Consider the following 20,516-nt stretch of genomic DNA (forward strand, 5'->3'; position numbering starts at 1 on the left):
ATAGAAAGGACGTGACAGAAGTGAAGTGACCAAGCTAGACACCTTTCAGTCTGATAGAGAGAGAGAAAGAGAAGGAGAGACGGGTCTATTGGGCATTCAGTCTGATAGAGAAAGAAAGAGACGGATGGTCTATTGGTAAACAAATATTTTTAGGGAACCTCCTAACTTATAGATCTACCTAAATAGGCTTCTATGAAGTTGTTTTTTGTACAAGTCTTTCCTATCACACCCCCCCCCCCCCCTCAATCAAAAAAAGAATAATAGAAAGAAACAGAGGTGCCTTTCTCACACATGAGATTCTGAGATCTCCAGTTGTGCTAAAAATACTAATAGCAAGCAAAGCTCAGCTGTATTTGAAATTTACTGATAATTGTAAAAGTATGCAGATAGTACCCCATGTCTGCTTGCTTGCTTAGGAAGAGAAAGACTTTCCTATAGGAGGGGAAGGGCAGATAGATACAGAAAATGTGGGCAGAGAAAGTTCAAAGGCAAACAAATTATGAAGCACAGACATGTGAACCATCTTCCTGTGCCTAACCTATGGAGATGGGTCAGATAGTATCAGGTGGGGTACAAAGACTATGGTGAGGGTGCTGGGAGTATCTGGGTAGCATCTCTGCAAACATATGTTTTACATGACAGACGCGACATATACTGTGATTAATGTGCTTGGGATAAGTTCTGGTGAAAAAACTAAAAGCAACTATGCACTGGCTGACTGTAGCTTTTGCTAAATGGCACTTTTAGTTTTCTTGTGAATTTCCCTTAAAGGCACAGTGCAGCTCACAGCCTTCATTTTGCGTTTTTGTTGCAGCTGAGTGCATTTACAGTTCAAAAATCCTCCAATGGTAATAAAACAAACCCAAAACTACCCAAAGACGACATCTGTGAAGCTCGACAGTTTCTTGTTCACGCGAGTGCATAAATTAACCTAGTTATTACGTGGTGTTTGGTCGGAGTTCGATTCAACTGAGTGATTCCGGCCTCCATTTTGTTTTACACAAACTCATGATGACGTCTGACATAGTTTGCTAGTGACGTGTCTTTTTGTGCATGATGTGGTGATCTACCTGATCTAAATTTAGATCCAAAAATAGGTCAAGACCCGCTGGGTCCGAGTACGAAATTAATTCGTAAAAAAATCGCAGTTCTTGACTCTTTGGGTGCAAGTCAATGAAACTGTGTAGTTCTTCTAACAGATAGCTGCCTGAGGTATGACTAAAAGCCCCAGGGGCTCCGTGCACCTGGATTTGACAAGTTCAGTACCTTTAACATTGTTTCTAACCCTTCAAGCATACCATTGTTTGCAACAGATCTGAACACCATTTGCAAAACAGCTGGTATTGTGTCAAGCTGTTTGAGGAGGTTCACTGAAATAACTATATCTGCTTATCCTTCTTGAAAAAAAATAACAAAGAAGAAAACAAATTCACAAGGCAATGCATTAAAATGCTACTGCGTGCCTTCATGTTAACATGCATGTGATGATATTCTTTGCCCTCTGTATCACTATCAAGTATCCACAGTTAAAATCAAGTTAGTATATATACACAACATACTCGGAGTTAAATTCAGTAAAGCAGCTGAATGCAACAACATCCAATAAATACACACAGTGAATTCATTATGGAGCCCCCCTAAACAAATGCTCTAATTTCTAAAGACAACAAGCCACATTTCCATTAAAACCCTATCAGTATCAACTCACAGATTGTTTAGAGAGCTTTCCATGATTACAAGCTGAGCTGCCTTTGATGTTTTGTTCCGCTTATCAGGTCACAAGGGAAAAGACACTGCAAGGTCTCAGTCATTGCAGTCTAGAGACATCCTGCTTGCTGCCGCGCGAGCAGAGAAAACTTTCCCTCTTTATCTTGACTGCGCTGGCTGCAAAACCCCTCCGCGCGGAGGTGTTTTCAGACACATCAGACACTTTCTTTATTTGGTGTTTAACGTCGTTTTCAACCACGAAGGTTATATCACGACCGGGGAAGGGGGGAGATGGGATAGAACCACTTGTCAATTGTTTCTTGTTCACAAAAGCACTAATCAAAAATTTGCTCCAGGGGCTTGCAACGTAGTACAATATATTACCTTACTGGGAGAATGCAGGTTTCCAGTACAAATGACTTAACATTTCTTACATACTGCTTGACTAAAATCTTTACAAAAATTTACTATATTCTATACATGTACAAGAAACACTTAACAAGGGTAAAAGGAGAAACAGAATCCGCTAGTGGCCTCCTACGACATGCTGAGGAGCATCGGGTAAATTCTTTCTCGTCCCAACCAATATGGGACTCCCCCTAACCCGCGGGGGGTACATCAGACACAGGGTGTTTGAGTAGTGTTGCTTGCACTGCTCTCTCACACCTGCTCCTTGCCTCCGAGTTAATTGCAACTTGTGATCAGCCTCCCCAAGCCCCATTAACCTATGAATAATCAATAGCCGGCTTCACAGGTTTCTCAGCAAAGTACACACACACTGCTGCTATTGCCTTGCGGTCTCTTGTTCGGGGGTGTTTGCTCGACAATTACTGAATTAGGCAAGTTTTGTATGATGTGTATAGCCGGCACTGTAATCATAATAAATTCCACAGGTAGCGAGAAATTGATGTCCACGGGTAAAATTGTACGGTGTGCACAGTTTCCCCCCAAAGCCCTTGCTTCAGCAATAACTGCAGAAGACCTGACCAGGTTGCAAGGTATAAACCAAACGCAATGAGCTTTTTAGTATGATGAGGATTTTTCTTTAATCTGTGCTTCAGCTTAATAAGTTAATCAACTGTTATCTTAATGATACATTTCAGAAGAAACTTTTCTCAGCACTACTACTAAATATAATATTACATCATAAATTAGTTCCAGCAGCATGATTTACATACACATAATTATGTTTATGGTGTCTGCTGTCTAGATCATGTATACACTACAAATAAGCAGGACACCTTGTCAACTCTGTACTCATACTTTGATAAACATAATATGCTGTATAAATAACTATAACAAGATAACATTAACTTGATCCTCTGATTACTGAGCCATCATTCATACTTGTGTCTTTACTCAGGATGTTGCAGCTGACTGGACATCAAACAACCCATGTCTTGTCCAGCTATCTTAATCTGATGTATTTTTGTAAGCCTATCAAACCGCTAAGCTGGGCCTGCCTCTCAGTGTCAACCTACCCCTGGCCAGTATTAGTACTATTAGTATTACTTGTAACACTAACTAGTGGCAATGATCTTTGATAACATTGATTCTCTTGCTTCTAGCTCTATCAGTATCAAGGATTAGACTGGCATCTAAGCCAAACTTATATTCTTAAAAATATAAATAAAAACTTCAATGGTCATTTTCAAAATCAAGGGTTTTGCTCTTCCAACTCCAAGCTTGATTTGATTTAGGGCATGCCAAAGGTTCAACATCGCAGCAAGACTGACTAGTCATTCACAGTTTAAAATGTAGCCCTGACCAAAAACCAACATCTGGCTTACCTTACACCTCTCTTAAAATCAAAGTCAAACAGCACATTTTCATGATGCTCAGAAAACACCCCCTGCCTCTCCAGACTCCATCAAGCTGACCCTTCCAACAACTGAGGCACAAGATAGTGTTGGAATCCCCTAGGGATGCCTGAAGATCAAGACATTCATTGCTTCAACATTTCTTTATGAACTAAAAACTTAAAAGACCTGAAGTATCACAGAGGCCAGAAAACATGCCATAAAGGGGTGGAGGAGGTCAGGCGAGGCTTGCAGTTGGACTGGGAAGAAATAATTGATCAAGAGATCCGTTTAGGAAACACTTCTCTGATCCCATCTCCTGTTACAAAGGGATGCTGCCAGTGCCCTGTCTGGAACTCCTCAAAGAAAAAGAGCCGATAGCAGAAGAAATTACTTGTAACTATTGGTGAATAGTGAGACAAAGGCCAGATTTCATGCACTTATCTGATGAACATGGCTCTCGGTTCATCTTACAGTAGCACTGTGAACCTGCGTAGTACATCACTACATGAGTTATATCTGTTCAAGTTCAATAGGCCAACTATCATTTCCAAGCAGCTCCAGAACACTTGACAGAGCATTGAAATTCTACCTTTTAGCTTATGAAAGGCACAGAAAATATCATCACCTTCAGTTCAAACTAAAGTATAAAATATGTTTAACTTTCTAGATAAAAAAAAAAAGCCAAAGCATATGTAATGATTTATGTAGTGTGGTCATTCCTGCCTTCTGCAGTCACCATTTTAAATTCTTCTCGCATCACGTAGAGGCTGGTCGGCTGGGAAAAAACAAACAATGTGTACATGTGAAGGTGTGTGGGAAATATTTGTAATGTGATTACTCGGCTGTGAAACCCAACTCCTGTGATATGAGAGGGTAAATTTACATAGTGCAATATCATATTTGATTGTATCCCTTTTATGTTTTATGTTTTATGTGTGTCGTCCTATACAATTGTTGTTATAATCGTTTACAGGCAGACAGGGTGTGCCGAAGAAAAATTTCCATTTTTATGTAATATTTTAATGGACAATAAAGTGCTGTTATTGTTATTGTTATTGTTCTTCATCACAAATAGAGTAAGGCCAACAAAAAAAAGTTGTATGTTTCTGGTCACCCGACTCTACCTAGTTTTTTCCCGCCGACCCTAGACTTTTTTTGTATTGCATAAATTGTAAAAAAAATTAAAAAAATTAAAAAAAAGCGTCAAAACGAAAGTAACAGACGGCAGACGACACAAGGGGGATAACCCCGCATCCCTTTTGTCTCATTTGTTTTGTAATGTGTTGTCTTTCTCTTTGTATAGTAAGTCCAGTCTCTTTGCGTCACTGTATAGTTATTTTCTACCCTGACCACAAAAAAAAAAATTCAAAAAAAATACCTACCTACCCACCCTATTTTTTGTAGTCATGTTACCAGAAACATACACATTTTTGGGGGGGGGCTAATACATGTAGTAGTACATTTCAACAATTCTTGATTTGCTTTGTGAAGTACATGTACCGCAACTTTTTGCATAATACCAGTGCCACCAGAGATAAAGGTCCAACTAGCTTCATCTAGCAAGTTACATGCTAGCAGCAATGGCCTAAAAAGAAATTATTCAAAAATAAAAAAATGATGAACACGTCTGCTTCTCATTGTGGCATGACCAATAACCCCTATCAACATCTGATGGGCTTAGAACAATGCCATTCCAAGCGTAAACATCACACCCTATGCACGGGTGTGTCATCACCCTCTTGTAATCAATTTGCACCCTACTTGCGCTGTAATGAAATTTGTCGCCACATAACACGCTTTTCTTCCTCACTAGCTTCTTTAATCTTCTCCCATCTGGAATTTCTCTGGCTCTGATGGGGATGCTGCTTCCTACTCCCAGTCAGTTGGTACTTGCTAGCGCACCATTCATTGTGCAATGCTGCACGAAAAGGCTGAAAACTATTCCCTCTCTATCAAGTCCTGGTGCTTAACTTTTTATACGACTTGTTCTTGAAAGGTACTTTGTAAAAAAAACATATATATTTTATTGCACTTAAAACCACTCAAGAAGTTATGATTATATTAACTTAATTAAGATATTTCAGGAACCAACAAACGAAGACACAGTTCTTGAAAAGTCAAATAAAACTAAAAAGCAGGGATATTGTGAGGGTATAAGGCCAAAAAAAAAATAATAGTCTGTTTACGGTAACCCGACCGACCCTATTTTTTGGGGCCGACCCTATAACTTTTTATTACATTTGTCAAAAAAATACAAAAAAACCAAGTAAACGAGTGCAAAAAACGCAATGAAAGCGAAAGCGCCCGAGTCGCACACTTATTTCCCTGTCAAGTACTGAAGTAGGTTTAATTTGTAAACATTAGAACCACACCATGCGGTGTTCTCTGCTAAAACTTCAAAGCAGAAGTTGTTGCCCTCCATACAGCTGCAGACTTCCTCACCTCTCTTGAGAAAACCCCACCCAAGGTTGTCTTCCTCTCTGACTGCCTGTCCGCACTACAAGTCCTCACAGCCCCTGCAGAACACCTCGTGGAAGAGCTGAAGAAGTCCCTGAACGACTTGTCCCAGAAAGCCTCCGTAGTTCTGCAGTGGATTCCAGCGCACTGTGGCATCGCTGGAAATGAGAAGGCGGATGGTCTGGCCAAAGATGCAGGAAGACAGGAACAACCAGAAACCAGCCTGTCCTCCCGAGAGACCAAAACCCTCATCAAGCATCGCTGGAAGACAGCATTCAAAGAAAGAAACGGAGGCTACAAGCCAGACCAAGACCCCATCCACCGCCTCAGCCATGCAGAGCAGACTGCCATCTTCCGGCTGCGTACAGGGCACTGCGGCTTTAAAGCGCACCTGAAAAGGATCGGCGTAGCAGAGTCGGCATTGTGCGATTGTGGGGCGGCCGACCAGACAGTAGAACATAATATATAGAATACATGCACAAACTTCACCCTGCTGAGGAACCAGATCTGGCCAGAAGGAGCTACACTGGAGACCAAGCTCTGGGGAACGTCAGAAGACCTAAAAGCGACGTTCCAGTTCACGACAGCAGTGGAACTACGACCCTAGACACAACCGTCGAACGCAGAAGAAGAAGAAAAAGTACACATTAGAAAAAAAAGTTTAAAAAAAAAAAGTGATTGCCTACCTTCCTACCCTATTTTTTTTGGCTATGTTAGTTGTTACCGTAACCACACCTATTATTTTTTTGGCCCAAATAAGATTATTTTTGGAAATAACTCTGTAGGGTTTGTATGGGTGGTAAGAGTTAAACACTAAAAGTGAAAGAGTGAATACCCTTGCTTTTCCTGACAAATAACACACACGTTTCCGAGTCCAAGACACCCCTCGTGATTGGCCTCTCCAAGTCCAATGTTTGTGCGAGTAAAATGGGCGGGGATGTAGCTCAGTCGGTAGCGCGCTGGATTTGTATCCAGTTGGCCGCTGTCAGCGTGAGTTCGTCTCCACGTTCGGCGAGAGATTTATTTCTCAGAGTCAACTTTGTGTGCAGACTCTCCTCGGTGTCCGAACACCCCCGTGTGTACACGCAAGCACAAGACCAAGTGCGCACGAAAAAGATCCTGTAATCCATGTCAGAGTTCGGTGGGTTATAGAAACACGAAAATACCCAGCATGCTTCCTCCGAAAACGGCATATGGCTGCCTAAATGGCGGGGTAAAAAACGGTCATACACGTAAAATTCCACTCGTGCAAAAAACACGAGTGTACGTGGGAGTTTCAGCCCACGAACGCAGAAGAAGAAGAAGTGCGAGTAAAAAGTCATAGCATTCACTCTCTGACACCCCATACAACCCCAACAGAGTTATTTTCAGAATTCATCTATTCGACAAAATGACAAAAAAAGTTTGAGACATTTTTCAAGGCAGTTCTTGGCTTCACCCCTCCCCCACAGGCAAAAAATCAGCAGCTCTGCTGTAATAACCGTCAAGCTCTCCACAATTTGAAAGAGGTTCAGACGTTTTCCAGACTAAAGATACCAAACGACACCAACAATTGAGATTTGAGGCCTAATTAAATTAAGCGCCTTTGACAAATCACAAAATTAAAATGTGTTTAAAACGAATAAGAAACTTCTGCAATGACAGTCTGATACACAACTTGAAAGTATTTCAGCAGGTTCCTTGTGACTCTTGTGAGCCTTGAGTGCAATCAGAATCTAAGTAATTGATGATGATAGAAAATGTTCAGGGTTTAATCAAATTGGAAATTAACAGATGAACAGTTCCTCCTCTGATGCAAATTCCTTGTGGGCCATCTGGCCAGCAATAATAACACTTCCAATCCAATTTTGCACTGGTTTCTCGTTGAGACGTTGTTTAACAATGTCAAGGATGAGCATTCTTACAAATATGAACCCTCCCTCGCATCAGAAACTTGAAATCCTAATACTGTAATAGTAATACTAATTGAGCATAATTTTAGTATCATCGATGATTGAAAAAGTGTATACATGCCTATAATAATAATTTAAAAGCTTCTTTCTAAAACTAAACATTTATTTTTATCCAATGTTTAAAACCATGTAAAATGGGAGGTATATATATATCAATGATCACTTCCTAAAGACAATTACTAATGTCGGGCACGTGGGTCTTAACCTTTGTCCGACCGGGTTATCGACTACACACGGAAGACATTGTGGGGCCGTGTGGACCCATGCTTCTCAAAGAAGGACAAATATATATATATATGCATACCCTTCTGTAGATCCATGCTTTCCAAAGAAGAAAACACGTACACCCCCTTTCGTAGACACCGTGGTTAAATTTCCGCGAGAAGTAATTAAATTAAATTAAATTATTGATTTAATCATTACCGTGCGGACTAAAGCTTCTCAAAAAAGGAAAAACGTGAATACCCTTCTGTAGACGTCGTGGGGCCGTGTGGACCCACATTGTTCTGTATTAATTTCGCTCCACACGACTTGCTTATTAACTCCAAAATTAAACAGATCGTAGAAAATTATGTTTAGAGCCAATACCTGAAGGTTGGTGACTTCTCTCCCTAGTTTTTATGTAAGTTCCTTCAGTTTGAGAAACATGGGTCCGCACGGCCCCACGATGTCTTCCGTGTGTAGTCTAAATTTGACCTTTGTTTTTTTAATTACTTCTCGCTGAAATGTAATGATCTTTTACTTTTAGGACATAAGACAAGAGCTTTTTACTTTTAGGTGTCTGAGGCATTCTTAAAAGCTCAATAAAAAATTCCAACTGGTTTAAGAGATATTTGCAATTAAACACCCTTCTGGGTCCACACGGACCAACGACGACCGGTGAAGCCTGAAGGTTAAAACAAACACCAACAATTCACTAATTTAACTTAGTCTTAAGCCCAAAAAAAAAATTTGTCTGTTTCTGGTAACATGGCTAAAAAAAAATAGGGTCGGTAGGTAGGGATTTTTTTAAAAAAAATTTTTTTACCCCAAATGTAGACCAATAAAACTAACTTTAAAAATCGCGCAAAGAGACTGGATTCACTATACAATAATACATAGAGACAAGACACTCAACACATTTACAAATCGTCAGCGGACTTTCGTTTTCACACGTTTTTGTTGTTCATTTTCTCACCCTGTCCTTTACCACCCCAAAAAAAAAAAAAAAATTGAGATAGGAAAAAAAAAGTTTAGGGTCGGCGCCGAAATTTAGGGTCGGTCGGGTGACCAGAAACAGACAATTTTTTTTTTGGCCTTAGCAAACAAACATTTGTAACTTTCACTTATTTCAGTAGTAGTACAAGTACTACTAACTAGTACTACAACTAAATTGAACAATAAGTATATATGCCCATCAGTGTACCCTACCTAAACAAAAATAGTTTGTACCCCTTGAATTTTTGACAGGAAGTATGGTAACCCTTTCATTGTCTTTACTTTCTCTTAGACTTATAAATACTAGTTATAGTCTCTGTCTAAATAGTTTGAATTTGTCTCTTTGATTTTGAGGATGTGGAACATTGAATTTGTAATCATTTAAATAATTATAGGCATACAGGATCCTCAACATGTGCACACATCTGGAAGGAATGACAAGCTCACCTCGAAATTTATTGCTGTTGTTTCGGCGTGCCGATGAAAGTTACAACTCTTTAAACTTTCTGCTTCGTTGACCAACAGTGAGACTGTGATTGTGAAACTGTATGATCAACTATCATAGCTTCCAATCCTAATCTAAAGAGTGATTTGTCAAAGCTGTCAAATAATCACTCCATTGATTATACTATCGACGTTTGATCTGCGCTACGAGGCATAAACACGATACGTTCGTTCGATGCCTCCACACACTTTGTACTCACACCACCGAGGTCAACACACGCCTGCACAGTCATGTCCAAAACTTTTGACACAATGCCGGAGATCCGAACAGAAACTTCTCGCTGGGAAAGTAATAAACGGTGCAATCACTACCCCGAAGCATCCTCCACAAGGTACAATCATAACTTTTCCCAAGACATCAAAACATCGACTGATCAAAGGCAAGAACTTACCGATCTCAAGCAAAGTGTTGGCGATACAGCGTGATCGTCCACCGTCCGGTTACCTCCATGTTTTCAAATCACCCGGCTGTTGATTCACACCTGTACGACTTGTTTGTTTTCAGTAACTGTGAGATTCCATTAAAAGAAAGTGAAAGTTCACAACATAAAATCTTGTGTAAAAGTGACTTTTCAATCAAAACTTTCTGCCCACCTTTCCAGCAAAACGTGTGTTACGTCGAGTTACTTTTGTTTCACGGAGAGGGAGGAAAATGGAACAGCCGCAGGTTCTTGGCAAAAGGTGACAACACTAGAGTCATTTCTGCATATTATTTGGTATGTTGTCTCCCACACCAACATTTTCTCACAGAAAGTGAAATAAAAACTAGTTCTTTCGTATTTATTGTTTAGATTTTCAGTCTTCATATCAACAAAGACCACAAAAGTGAGTCATGTGACCGCCCCAGGTATGCGCGTCCAAGCAAACGGCGGGAAATAGAAATTTGACGTGGCTTCGCCTTTGATTGCCCGACTCAGATTGTGACTATTAGGGTTTAACGTCCTCTTAGACCAACTGGTCTATATTGGGACAGGTATTGGTAATACGTTGAAGATATGGTGTGATACTTTGATTCGAACAAGCCCGCTGTGGCTGTCTCAGTTCTTCGACACACCAGCATTGGCCCGGCGGGGTTTGTCTCGTCAAAGTATCGAAATACGAACTAATCATGATAATCGGAGACGAGACTGAGATGATGCATGCGTGTCTTCGTGTTCTCGGTTACATGCCTACTGGCCGAAACCCTACTGACCGAATCCTACTGGCCGAAACCCTACTGACCGAAACCCTGCAGACCGTACCCTACTGACCGAAACCGGCGTCTGGTGGCCGAAAAACTTCATATCGACAGAGACATACATGTCTCTGATATCGATGTCGTCGTCGTGGAATTCTGGCGTGACTCGATTCAGTCTTGGAGATTTTGATGTTTTTGTGATTTAGATTAAGTCAAGTTATTCATTCTCCATGAAAAATATTCTCTCAAATACGCCAACATTCAAAAACTTCGATATGAAGATGTGTAGGCCTATGTTTGTTCGTGTCACAATGTGTGTGTGTGTGTGTGACGGTGTTCAAGTCTTTCTATTCCGCAGTTTGCGAATATTGGCAATAAAAATGAGAAGTTGCTGTCACGCACGTACGAAAACACACACTCACACACACCGTGATCTATACACACACACGCGCGAACTTGTGACACCGGCGCGCACGTACAGGCAAACTAACACGCGCACTGCACGTACAACTTCAACACACACACACACTGACACACACACTGGCGTGGCACACATACACACACACACGTGCACAGTACACACACTGACTATCACATTTTAGTTTATTGTGCACAATCTAACTTGCCCACACATACAAACACACACACACACACTCACCGCATGTATTCAATATAATTATGTAGTTTTTCGGCTAGTTGGGTTTCGGTCTGTAAGGTTTCGGTCAGTAGGGTTTCGGCCAGTAGGGCCTCGTTCGGTCAGTAGGGTTTCGGCCAGTAGGGTTTCGGTCAGTAGGGATGACACCTCCCTCTCGAGCAACGTGATGCAGGTAGATAGCTTATACTGAGGAGGTAAATATTGTCCCGGCGACTCAGTGTCATTACTTTTCACACTGTGACATTATTGTTATCATCTACCAGTCCTAAACAATAATTAAGACGTTAAACGGCTGACTGGCACTGATTTACACACCGGCTACCCCGCTAGTTCCGCTCTCTCACTCTCTCTCTCTGTTTCTGCCTTTCCCCCCCCCTCTCTCTCTCTCTCTCTCTCTCTCTCTCTCTCTTTCTTCCTCCCGGCTCTCCCTCTCTCTTTATTTCAAATGACAGATTGGTGGCAATACTAAACTTACAGTGCGCTGAAAGGGAGAGAATTACGTCATAACTATATAAAAATTGATTGCTTTTGTGAGCTCCCCTCGTTTGCCAGTCCAAGGGATGTAAGTCTGCAATATGTAGCAGACGCCTTCTGACTGCTTTCTGTCAATATGAATCCCGCGAGTACAGCCATCGAAAAACTGGTAAGATCATGTTTGTGTTGGAGAAAAGTGATCGAGACAATTCAAATGCAAAGACCAGTTTTGCCAAACATTTACTAAACCTCTAATTTGTCTTTTCCCCCTGCTAGCGGCGTAGCAAGGCCAGCGGTAAGTTGTACGGGCACTGTAGATCTAGTGTAGTCAATGTAATACTGACTCCCACTGGCATTCCAATCTTCAAGTTCAGATAAATGTCAACAGTTGTGATTTATAATGCATTTCGGACAACATGCATCTATAGTATATGTTGTTTTTGTTCTCCATTGTTAACCTCCAAAGGTGGTGTAATATGTACCCCCCGCGGGTTAGGGGGAGTCCCATATTGGTTGGGACTAGAAAGAATTTACCCGATGCTACCCAGCATGTCGTAAGAGGCGACTAACGGTTCTGTTTCTTCTCTTCTTTTGTCTTATTTCTGCCTTACCAGTCCTTTCACCTACCTACTATTCCCTGCAGTTTTCCAATTCTTTTCTTGTTGTCTTATTTCTACCTGACTGGATCCATCACCTTTATTTCACGTACTTACCAAAAGTCTTCTTTTCCACATCCTTATTTCTCTGCACCCCGCATGTCGTATGAGGCGACTAACGGATTCTGTTTCTCCTTTTACCCTTGTTAAGTGGTTCTTGTATAGAATATAGTCAATGTTTGTAAAGATTTTAGTCAAGCAGTATGTAAGAAATGTTTAGTCCTTTGTACTGGAAACTTGCATTCTCCCAGTAAGGTCATATATTGTACTACGTTGCAAGCCCCTGGAGCAATTTTTTTATTAGTGCTTTTGTGAACAAGAAACACTTAACAAGTGGCTCTATCCCATCTCCCCCCCCCCCCCCTTTTCCCCTATCCCATCTCCCCCCTTTCCCTCGTCGCGATATAACCTTCGTGGTTGAAAACGACGTTAAACACCAAATAAAGAAAGAAAAGAAAGGTGTAATATGTATCGTTTTGAAGCACTTTGAGGTAGCCTAGCTATTTACTGAGAAGCCGTATTCACTCAGTTGAAGAACTTGAAATGGAGGTTAAAAACTGAGACTGAGAAGAAAAATACAACTGATAATTAAACCACATTTTTCTCTTGCAGCTGTTGACCAGTGAGCAGGTGACAAAAAACTTCCAACTACTGCTCACAGAATGGGGAGAACTGAAAAGATCACTTCACGATTCACCTCTCTACTATGCAACACCACAGATAAAGGTTGGATTTAAATTATTTACGAATTGCATGCCAAATGGAATCTGTTTTATCAAATAAACATCTGGTGCTGAGGGAGAAAAAACAAAAATGTTGTCATCAAACGTCTGATTGAAACTGAAAGGAAATTGATGTGCCCAGCTGTTTCCGAGAATGAGTTCTTGTGGTCTCCTTTTACTATCATCAGTGATTTACCATAAAATTCGGCGGTGGTGTGTGTGTGTGTGTTTGTGTATGTCAGTGTGTGTCAGTGTGTGCGTGCGTTAGTGTGTGCCGTGCATGCCGAGTGCGTGCGTGCGTGTCTGTCTGTCTGGCTGGATGTCTGGCCGTGTGAGCGTACCTAAGTCAATGCGTGTATGGTGTATATAGTAGGCCTATACTCCAGTTTTGTTTTCTTTCACGCTTTTTACAACCAGCCTCATGAGGGAGAAGTGACGATCAATAGGGACACACTAACACAGCTGAAGACGTTGACATCACGACTCCAGCACACCCTGCCAGCAGTTCTACGTAGTGGTCTCTCAGCAGCAACCAAGGCAGCCACACTGCAACAAGGTCTCTGATAAGAACGTGTATCTTTAAATATTTATTTTTCTGTGAGGAGGAGAATGAGCACAGGGATTTTTAAGCGATTAAAATACTTTATATTAATACATATTTGGGAGTGAAGTACTAAAAAATCTCGGAAGGTAAAGAAAAAACTTGATGAGTGGTTTTGTTTTTTTGATGGAATGTTCCTGCCTTTCTTCTTTGTTCATGGGCTTAGACTCCCACGTACAGTCGTGTTTTTGCACGAGTGGAATTTTACGTGCATGACCGTTTTTACCCCGCCATTTAGGCAGCCATACGCCGTTTTCGGAGGAGTGTTCCTGCCTTTGATAAAAGGTGCCCAAGAAGACACAGACACACACACACACACACACACACACACACACACACAAACACACATACACTACACTGCACTACAATACAATACACTGACTAATTATCTTAACTTGACGCAAATTAAAAATCTACAACACTAACGATTTGTGTCTCACTCAAAACAATGAACGTGACTGTCAGTGTTCAAACCGTCATGCAGCATTCCCTTAGTTGAAAGCTGTATCAATAAAACTCAACTTTTCCGCAGACGTCAGCGCAGCCCAGAAGCAGACAGCAGAACTGGCAGCAGAGAGTGTGCAGTGGAAAAACAAGTTCACCACAGCGTCCTCAGATTGCCAGAAAGAGAAACAGGCAATCCGAATCTCCGCGAAATCAATAAAAAAAAAAATACCCCCCGCCCCCCCACCACCACCCCACCCCCACCCCATAAAGTTAAAAAAAAATGTGCATGTGATTCTCAACTGTGCATGTGCCAGTAACTAACATCTTTTATAGTTTAACCTAGTACCAACTGGTATTATTTGTGTACACGTAAAGTTTGTTTCACAGAGGGAGTTTAATTCAGTTTACAAGGCCAACACATGCTCAACTGTGAGTGTGGCCACCAATTCCCCATCGGCGTGTGTGTGTGTGTGTCAGTGCCGTGTCAGTGTGTGTTTGTGTGTGTGCATGCGCGCGTGTCAGTGTGTGTGATTGTGTGTGTCACAGTGTGTGTGTGTGTGTCAGTGTGTGTGTTCAAGTTGATCAGTGCGGCATACGTGTGTGTGTGGCTGTGTACGTGGTGTCTGTCTGCATTATGCAAGTCAGTGTGTGAACGTGGGTATACTGATTTGTGCGCTTACGTGCCAACCACCACAGGAAGTGGTTGAGCTGCAGAAGGAGGTGGCCCATCTGTGGGAACAACTCAACCAGCAGTCAGACTTCAGCTCCAGTCTGGGTGCCGCCACCGCCACGCTGCTATGGAGAGTGTCCCGTAACCAGGACACCATTGCCGCTCTGCTCGGCGGGGTAGGTTATTGGTCAGTGTGTTCAGTCAGTGTCTGTCACTGTAGTTATGGACATGGCGTTGAGGAGCCTAGTGTATTATGGAGCGTGTCACTTTGTGTTCGTCATTGTGTTTAGCTTCAAAACGGACCAGTTAGGCCTAAAAAAAAAATAGGTGTGGTTACGGTAACCCGACCTACCCTATTTTTAGGGGCCGATCCTATAACTTTTTATTACATTTGTAAAAAAAAAAAAAAAAATAAAAAAACGAGTGCAAAAAACGCAATGAAAGCGAAAGCGCCCGTGTCGCACACTTATTTCCCTGTCAAGTAGGTTTAATTTGTACACATTAGAAAAAAAAGTTTAAAAAAAACGAAAGTGATTGCCTACCTACCTACCCTAACCACACCTATTTTTTTTTTGGCCTTAGCCCTGCGTTTAGTCAGTTGTCATCTCAGTGTCTTCAGAAGTTTTCATCAATCCAAGGATGTTGAAAAAACAAGTTCTTCTACAAATTGTCACAATAGCCATTTCAGTTTCAGCAACGATTTTCCAAAGTCACCTGGTGAAGTCACATGGTGAAAAAAGTTAGACAAATCTGCAGACTGAAATTACGTGAAAGTTTTCGGCGATTTGGAAGAAGTGACTGACGACAGCCGACACCGAATAGCGTCATTGCACCCCCCCCCCCCCCCCCCCCTCCACTCCCACATGCACATATCGAGTCTCCAAATTTAGAACACAAGTCTCAGTGGGTTCTATTTTCTGTTAGTTTGTTTGATAGACGGTGTGTCCACATTGCGTCTTGTTGCCATCTGCCCTTGACAGTTTTCACCAACGCCACACTCCTTCATGCACTACTTAGAACAAGTCTCAGTTTTTGTTTTTTTGTTTTTTTGTGTGGTAGGCTATGCCTCATTTGTCGGTATGTTTGTCAGTGCGTTGTTCAGTGTGTTTGTCAATGTGTTTGTCAGTGTGTTCAAGTTTGTCTGCGTGTTTGTCAGTGTGCTGACACTTCACCGTGTCGTTATTTCAGAGCAAGGTGGAGGAGTTTCTCGGTCTGACGTGCAGCACCGTACAGAGCTATGTAGACGCTTACCAGAACGACTGGCCACCACCAGAGACGAATGAATCCAGATTTATCTTGGCGCTATGTGGCACTGTTACAAGTGAGTGAGTATGTGTGTGTGCGTGCGTGTGTGTGTGCGTGTGTGCCAGTGTGTGTGTGTGTGTGTGACTTGAATTGAACTTCAAGTCATCATTTTCCGTGGTTGAGAGAGAGAGAGAGACTCACTGACCTTTATTTTACAAGAATAAAAGGTCTTGTCTATAACCTGTCCTCAGAGAGACAGAGACAGACTGACAGTCAGAGAGAGAGATAGAGATAAGACAGAGACTGACAGATAGAGACAGAGACCGACAGTCACAGCCAGAGAGACATTTTGTCTGCTGCACATTACATGTATATTAATTCCGTCGAGATATTTGCATCAGGATATCATTATTATACAGTATTTTTAATTTTTTCAAATTTTTTTTCACTTAGACATAGCAGCCTCTGCCTACGGGCGAGACTTTCTGATGGGTAGTGAGAACGGACAGCGACTGATTGACGCCTTCTTCACCTTTGTGTCGCAAGCTCCACTCAAAAAGAGCGCTAAAATCAAAAGGTTTGTAAGCAAATCATCTAAAATCATAATCACATCACCTTTAGTTTCGTTGTTCCTCCGAAAACGGCGTATGGCTGCCTAAATGGCGGGGTAAAAAACGGTCATACACGTAAAATTCCACTCGTGCAAAAAACACGAGTGTACGTGGGAGTTCAGCCCACGAACGCAGAAGAAGAAGAAGAAGAAGTTTCGTTGTATTTTCGCATTGACTTGCTACGCTACTTGTTTTATTAAATCAAGGGCAATTAGAAAAATTCAGATTTTGTATGTAGGAATTGTTGACGACTTTATTACTACACTGAAGCACGCATACACTTGGCAGTGAACATGAATTAAAAGGATGTTCGCTTATTGGATGACACTTCCTTTTGATATAGTGATATCATATATACATGTATATATATATGTGTGTGTGCGTGCGTGCGTGCGTGTGTGTGTGCGTGTGTGTGTGTGTGTGTGTGTGCGCGCGTGTGTGTGCGTGTGTGTGTGTGTGTGTGCGTGCGTGCCGTGCGTGCGTGCGTGTGTGTGGGTGTGCGTGCGTGTGTGCGTGTGTGTGTGACGGTGTGTGTGTCAGTGTGTGTGCGTGCGTGCGTGCGTGTGTGTGTGTGTGTGTGTGTGTGTGTGTGTGCTCCGTCGGTGAGTGTGTGCGCGTATGCCCAGTACGTTGTTCCCTAGCCTACTTCATGTTCGTTTGATTAACTTCTTTCTGCTTGACGTATTCCGTGTCTTGAATTTTAAAAAGAATGAAAATTGTCAGAAAAAAATAATAAAAAAAGATAGTAATAATATAAAGCATGCTGCTGGATTGACTATCATGTGTAGCCTGATGTTGATGGGACTGTACAATGTCAGCATCAACCAGAAAGGAGTGCAGTACCTCATCACCAAACCTGGCACTCTGTCTCTGCTGGCATGGCATCTCAAAGGTATGGTGCTTTTCTTCGTCACTGTCTTTACTATTCTTTTGACTGTGAGTGTGTCTGTGTGTCTGTATGTGTGTGTGTGTGTGTGTCTCTGCGTGTGTGTGTGTGTGTCTCTGTGTGTGTGTGTGTCTGTGTGTGTGTCATGTGTGTGTCTGTGTGTGTGTCTGTGTCTGTGTGTGTGTGTGTGTGTCCGTCTGTGTCTGTGTGTGTGTGTGTCTGTGTATGTGTGTCTCTGTGTGTGTGTCAGTGTGTGTGTCAGTGTGTGTGTGTCTTTGTGTGTGTCTCTGTGTGTGTGTCTCTGTGTGTGTGTGTGTGTGTCTGTGTGTGTCTGTGTGTGTGTGTGTGTGTGTGTGTGTGAGGCTGTGCGTGCGTGCGTGCAGTGTGTGTGTGTGGCTCTGTCTGTCTCTCTTTCAGTCTCTCTGTGTCTCTCTCTCTCTCTTTTGTGTGTGCATGGACCATGATCACTGTCTGTCAGATTTGTGTCCCTCTCGGATTCTGTCATCCATTGTCTTACCCATGTATGTATGATGCTATGCGCCAGTGATGTATGAATGCTATTTATTTTTGTTTTTATCACACAGCAAGCTGCTTTCCTCGTGTATTTTTTATGTTCATTCATGTATTGTACACTTGGCAATAAATTATCTATCTATCCAAAGATTCCTGGTTTTGTTTGTTGACCAAAGCAAATTCTACTAAAATAGGCTGTGGACTGATCAGTTTAGCCTAGCTTGTACATGTCATTTTTTTCCTGTCCTGTCCGCTGTCCGACTGTCATCAATGTAAAGGTCGTCTGCTAAACTGACTGGATTACAAATTAATTTTGTTTAGAAATAATGCACTAGTAAAATGACGCTTAGCTCTTGTTGGCGGCCTATGCCCCGGACGGGGTCAAAGGCATACATGATGAAATGAAAATGACGCTTGTTTATGTGGTTTTTTACACCCCCGGTATAGGGGTGTGTATAGGTTTCGGTCGATGTGTTTGTTTGTTTGTTTGTGTGTTTGTGTTCGCATATAGATCTCAAGAATGAACGGACTGATCGTCACCAAACTTGGTGAACAGGTTCTATACATTCCTGAGACGGTCCAGTCAAACACACGCTTAGGGAGTTATTGGTGGATTAAAATTATACAAGGACTTATAGAGGGACATATTAATGGTCAAAGGGAAATAACCATTCTCACTCAGTCACTGCCACCAACTGAGAAGGTTATTTCCCTTTGACGGGGGTGTTTTTCCTACCTCGGAGGAATTTCTTGTTTTTAAAAAGATTTGATCAATGTATTTTTTGTAGAGGAAACTGATGTGGAGAACCGAGTGAACACACTAAGGTTGTTACAATCCATTGTGGCTGAATGCGATACCAACACACCTTTACGTCTCCTGCAGCCTGTAAGTACATGTACACTTTGTCGTTTAACAACTTATTATCGGTACATTTTGCTGTTGTGTGTCACTATTGTAACCGAGTGCCGTAACACTACGATCACCTCGGGAGGCGAAGTGCAATCAAACAGGATTGAAAATGTTAGGGCTAATTTCTTAGCCCTATAAAAACTGTTATGCAAACCCGAAGGTTTCCATGAACATACAGACAATCGGAAACCACCAGACCCCATCACAAACAAAATTCCACAATCCACCGGTGTTGACTTAAAGGCCAACAACTCGGGTGCAGAGTCTGCTGTGAAAGGAGCGGTAGCCTCCCCTGTCACACTATGTCTGAGGATATCTGTATGCGTGCGAGTGTGCGAGCAAATTGAACCAAAAAATGATTTTCTTTAGTAAATTTGAATTATAGGTCCCACTATTATCCTATCTTGTCTTTTTTGGTAAACTATTGTTTTAATTTGTTTTGGAGGTAATAGCACACTGTCTTTCTGATTCAGCGTAGTGGGGAGTCATCGTCTTTCTTTCTTTCTTTCTTTATTTGGTGTTTAACGTCGTTTTCTACCACGAAGGTTATATCACGACGGGAAAGGGGGGAGGGGGGGGGGGAGGGGGGGGGGGGGAAGATGGGATAGAGCCAATTGTTAATTGTTTCTTGTTCACAAAAGCACTAATCAAAAAATTGCTCCAGGGGCTTGCAACGTAGTACAATATATATATGAGGAGTCATCGTCATCATCATCATCGTCATCATCATCATCGCCATGATCATCATCAATCATCATCGCCATGATCATCATGATCATCATCGTCATCGTCGTCGATCGTCGTCGATCAACATCGTCATCATCATCATGGTGTAATTGCAGGTACCAAGGCCACTGCTGAAGACGCTGTCCTGTGACAGGAACAAGCAGATCAAGGACCTGGCCACAGAACTGGTAACTGACTTGGCCGCCATTTCTGCTGAACCCTAGATACTGCTGTGGAACCTCTAAAGCTTGGTTATAAGTGCATACAATGGCGGAGAGTTTAATTTGTTTTGTGATCATATTGTTTTGTGAATGTTCATCACTTGTTTGTGTGGAAACTGATTTCTGGAAAAGAAACTAACTTACCAAGCCACCCTGTTTCATGATTGTGAATGTGCAGTGAGTTTATTCATTACATGTATTGCATTGTTTATACGTGTATGAGAGAGAGAGAGAGAGAGAGAGAGAGAGAGAGAGAGAGAGAGAGAGAGAGAGAGAGAGAGAGAGAGAGAGAGAGAGAGAGAGAGAGCAGTATGTGGCTGTAACATTAAATTGTGAAGACACACACTCAGGAATACAGAATTACACAGGCACTCACACACAGA

The 20,516-nt window shown here is 41.9% G+C and overlaps 2 protein-coding genes across 3 annotated transcripts in view; one reads left to right on the forward strand and one right to left on the reverse strand.

Annotated features, from left to right (window-relative positions):
• Nucleotides 1-10,247, reverse strand: part of LOC138972663 (vang-like protein 2) — a 44,459-nt gene extending 34,212 nt beyond the window's left edge. Inside the window, exon 1 of one of the 2 annotated variants that reach the window (XM_070345315.1) lies at nucleotides 10,012-10,247. The gene's annotated coding sequence lies outside the window, so the exon portion shown is untranslated. Of the gene's footprint in view, nucleotides 1-9,562; nucleotides 9,724-10,011 lie in introns of those variants that run through there. The other variant, XM_070345316.1, reaches the window with a different exon arrangement.
• A 1,767-nt stretch (nucleotides 10,248-12,014) lies between these two features.
• On the forward strand, nucleotides 12,015-20,281 carry LOC138974947 (heat shock factor 2-binding protein-like). Its single transcript, XM_070347650.1, has 10 exons — nucleotides 12,015-12,094; nucleotides 13,194-13,307; nucleotides 13,721-13,859; nucleotides 14,437-14,540; nucleotides 15,048-15,197; nucleotides 16,210-16,342; nucleotides 16,720-16,843; nucleotides 17,666-17,769; nucleotides 19,065-19,162; nucleotides 20,029-20,281. The coding sequence occupies exons 1-10, from the start codon at nucleotides 12,062-12,064 to the stop codon at nucleotides 20,134-20,136; spliced, it is 1,107 nt and encodes a 368-aa protein (XP_070203751.1). The 5' UTR covers nucleotides 12,015-12,061; the 3' UTR covers nucleotides 20,137-20,281.
• Nucleotides 20,282-20,516: the final 235 nt, after the last annotated feature.

The sequence above is a fragment of the Littorina saxatilis genome, linkage group LG8, assembly GCF_037325665.1.
Source record: "Littorina saxatilis isolate snail1 linkage group LG8, US_GU_Lsax_2.0, whole genome shotgun sequence".
Classification (NCBI taxonomy): Eukaryota; Metazoa; Mollusca; class Gastropoda; order Littorinimorpha; family Littorinidae; genus Littorina; species Littorina saxatilis.